Source organism: Schistosoma mansoni, chromosome 3, assembly GCF_000237925.1.
Source record: "Schistosoma mansoni strain Puerto Rico chromosome 3, complete genome".
NCBI classification, from domain to species: Eukaryota; Metazoa; Platyhelminthes; class Trematoda; order Strigeidida; family Schistosomatidae; genus Schistosoma; species Schistosoma mansoni.
This window is the reverse complement of record NC_031497.1, coordinates 16,153,351-16,157,330: the sequence shown is the minus strand read 5'-3', so window position 1 is coordinate 16,157,330 and position 3,980 is coordinate 16,153,351. Positions and strand designations below refer to the sequence as shown.

Below are 3,980 nucleotides of genomic sequence, written 5' to 3'. Positions count from 1 at the left end.
CCCTATCTCCGTCGTCTTTTCTTCTGCTTTAATAGTTATGGCCTGTGACTAAAGATTTTAATAGTGTTATAACGTTCTTTTAGCACACTCTACTCTATGTGTGACTTTTAATCTGCATTATTACTATTCAAGAACGCTAACGGATTTATATTTCTCTTCACGCCGTCAGTGCTAACCATGCAGAGGAACCTTTGTTAAGGGAGTGAACTTTGGTTGTGGATTTTATCCTAGAAATAGGCCACAGGCAGCGTTCATTTCATAACAGTTGTTATTATTTTTGCTATTTAATGTACTATTTTATTGGAAGAGCTATTCATTACTTTTTTTTACTTATTTCAGCCGATGGTATTTATCATTATTTCCCGATATATTGTTAGTAACTTTGGTCAATGTTACAACATGCATAAGTCCTCTTCCTGCGGTTCACTACAAGTTCTATTCAATTGATTACTTAACAGTGATCTGTAGTTCAGCAATTTAGTCTCTACACGATCAATCCTTAAGGAATCCAGTTTCTTGACCTCGAAATCGGGCACCTACGTCGGGTTTATCAACGAAGACCACACAGGTATTGTGGCTTGACAATACTTTAACCAGCAACACCTTCTATTATTGAATCGTCCCCACTCAGTGAAATCAAAAGTCAAAAGCTAGGATGTTCGAAGATATATTTTGTAAGTTATCCATATTTCGTGAAGTGACTGATCTAAACTGGCTAGCGATCACAGTAAAAGTTGAGCACGGCGTTTCCACTCGTGATCTGGTGCGGATGCATGACAGAGCGCCTTCAGCTAGGTGGGTTCATTAAAACTAATGTGGTCAGCATCTAATGTCGAACATTTACAAAGATATTGATTTCGGGGATTGATTTACCGCTACAGAATAATTTATTCAGCCCATCAACATTTTGTTAAAAACTTTTCCTGGCACTTACACGTTCAACTAAATGGGACATCAAAAACTCAGAAAGATAGGGTCACATATCGTCTTCTCTCTGTTGTCTCTACCTACGCCCTCACTGGTTACATTTCAAATGAAGTAATAGATTAATTTTGTAGAAAGCGTTCTACAATCTTTCATAAAGTTCAACGCTCAGACGTAGTCATAGTGGTATATGATTTTAACACCCAAGCAAGTATGGTGGTCCAGTCTTAGTAAGCTTAGAAAATGCAGTATCTAAAGTATTTGTCTCATTAATTACTAACACTTAATTAGGGCCCATGAAGAGAAAACTCTGAAAATCACCATGGTTTCAGACATAGACACGGATGTATCGACCAAATGTTTACCCTTCGTCAGATTTTGCAACATAGATATAGTTTATGACATCTGACTACAGCTATATTCTTTGACACTAAGGTATTGTCAGACTCTTGATGGAGAGGTTCTGTGCGTCTCTGTTTTTGAAAGATGTACAAAAGAAGTACATCAACCTTGTACAGCCCCTTTACTCGAACACTACTGATCGAGTCAGAGCTCATGAGAGACTGTCTTCGGAATCAGTTACTTCAAGTGTTGTTCAAGGTTGTCCGCTTCCCTCATTTTTACTCGACTTTATCATAGATATGCCACTTTGATCATCTGACTTTTCAGGGGTTGACATAACACTAGGAGATTTACTTGTTGACTTAGAATGCTCAGATAACATGTTCCTGTGTTGGTGAAGATCCCAAAAAACGCAGTCTTCCGACCACCTTGGGCAGCAATGTGATTGTTCCCCTTCAAATCCAAAATGTTGTTTCTGGACTGGTTTGTGTCAACTCCTGAATTAGTGATAGGGAGTGATGTAGTTAAGTGCCTCGACCACTTCCCTAATCTTGGAGGTCTTATCATCCCTGATAGGCTGCTGTATGACGAAATCTTGGCATGAATACTGAAATCTCGGTCGACGTTTGCCAGGTTGCGTCATTTGTGGGGTAGGCGAAATACCCATCTTTCAACGAGTTCACTGTTCACTAGTTTTCTCCGTTCTACTTCATGAGTGTGAAACATAGTCACTATGATTAAGGGATATTTATAGGCTATCACCATTCAATCATAACTGTCTATGGAGCATCGCTCGTGTATTTTTGGGCAAGTGAGTGGGTGGTGCCAAAGTTAGGTATATGGTACTAGGTAGATATGGCAGATTAGTTGATTAGGTAGTGAATATTCATTAGTTGAGGTGATTAGGACATGTGTTACCTAATCACCGACTACTTTGATGCGAGGAGTTGTATGGAGTAGGAATATTTCGGAAGAAAACTAACGGGTACCAAATACATACGTGGCACCAGTCCACAAAGTTATTGACATCTGGACTGGTGTAGACCAGCTGGTTAGAATCCATATAACTAGAGACTGAAGGAAGTCAATCAGAATCGGTCGCAATAGCGCGGAAAGATTCACTCTATATCTTTCTGTTTCTAAATCCTGAAATCTTATACTTTTTCGTTTATTTTTTTTCTACACCTAATCCTTTTCACTACTACTGTTACTTTATTACTTCTACTATTCTAGGATTTGTCTTGATGACTTTATCTCGCTGTGTTATTGTGGTATGTCAACCTAAATTAATCCACGTATGTGCCATGTTCCGAATCGCGTGTCACTCACTGAAAAATATTTAAAATAACTGTGAGTGTGGGGGATGTTCAGTGATGAAATAATAATTTGCTTCTTATTGAAGAATTCCTGTAATGAAAATAACTAATAAGTACTAAGTCACTACAAACTGATTTCATTTTTATTATAACTTAACTGTGATAATTTTTTCCAAATATCCGTCATAATGATATCGTCGTTTTGTTACAATTAGCAATTGTCTGGGGTTATTGTTGTTCCTTAGGAACATATTCGATAACCTAATAGGAAATGTGTCCGTAATATGTAATGTAGGTTGAAAAAGCTTCGAAGAATATTTCAACTGATGTACAACTACTCTCCAGTTGCCTATGGTTTAACTGTTCTTATAATAAACAATTCACATCATCCATACAACTCATGACTAAATTGAGAAAGCTGTGATGCATTTAACAGCAAGACGTGCTTTGTTGATGTTTCTTTGTACAACCTATCATCATGATGCATCGAACCATATCAATAGTATATTTAGACCACATTTTGAATAGAGCAGTGCTTTTAGTACTCTGAATATTATGGTAATTTTTTTTGTTCCCATTGTTTGGTAAACATTTTTTTAAAATTTCCCATAGGCACATATGTTGGATTGGATCATAATGCACCAACTAGTCGTTCTGATGGTAAAGCTTTAATCGTTAATGAATTACTGAATAAATTGCATACTCCAGTTATGATGATAGGTGATGGAATGACAGATGCAAAAGCTTGTCCACCAGCTTCTGTATTTATCGGTTTCGGTGTCAATGTTATTCGTCCTAAAGTTAAAGCTATATCCGATTATTTCTGTACATCTGTGGAAGAATTAATTAACTTGTTGAAAAACCATAAAATGTTGCTATGAAATTATATGTTGTATATATGATTGTACTTTAAATAAATTAATATTTCCCGTATTATATGTGGATGTAATGCAAATATTCTTAATCAACCATTCCTAAACGCTGTTCATCTAATATGTTCTACTACAGTATTTTATATAAAAATTAATTTAGTATTATTTTTGTGTTTGATAAAATAGTCTCACTATCGGAGAATCCTTTTTTTCAAAACGGCAATAAACAAGTATCATTAAAAAGAATAATAAATGCAGGAGAATTATAAACTAATTTAACAAGGAAAAACTTCGCACATGGTTCATGTTGATACATTTTATTCATAACAGAATCAGTAGAAAAGAATAAATCAAAGGAAAAAACCTCCGATACATACTTGCCCCCAAATGCTTTGGTACGGCCGAGAGTGGAGGGAGTCTGCTCTCCCTCGAAATGCTCTCACATGGCCACGCGTATATAGCCTCTGTCAGGGAAGTTCTACTCACTGCCTTCTCGTGGCGGGACGAAAAGCGAGTGTCCGGCGCT

General features: G+C 36.7%; 1 protein-coding gene across 1 annotated transcript; it reads left to right on the top strand.

Moving 5' to 3' along the window:
* Positions 1-1,114: 1,114 nt before the first annotated feature.
* Smp_063380 (hypothetical protein) lies at positions 1,115-3,463 on the top strand (the record flags this gene model as incomplete). Its single annotated transcript, XM_018799405.1, has 2 exons — positions 1,115-1,154; positions 3,195-3,463. The coding sequence occupies 2 exons, from the start codon at positions 1,115-1,117 to the stop codon at positions 3,461-3,463; spliced, it is 309 nt and encodes a 102-aa protein (XP_018651197.1).
* Between the last annotated feature and the right edge of the window lie 517 nt (positions 3,464-3,980).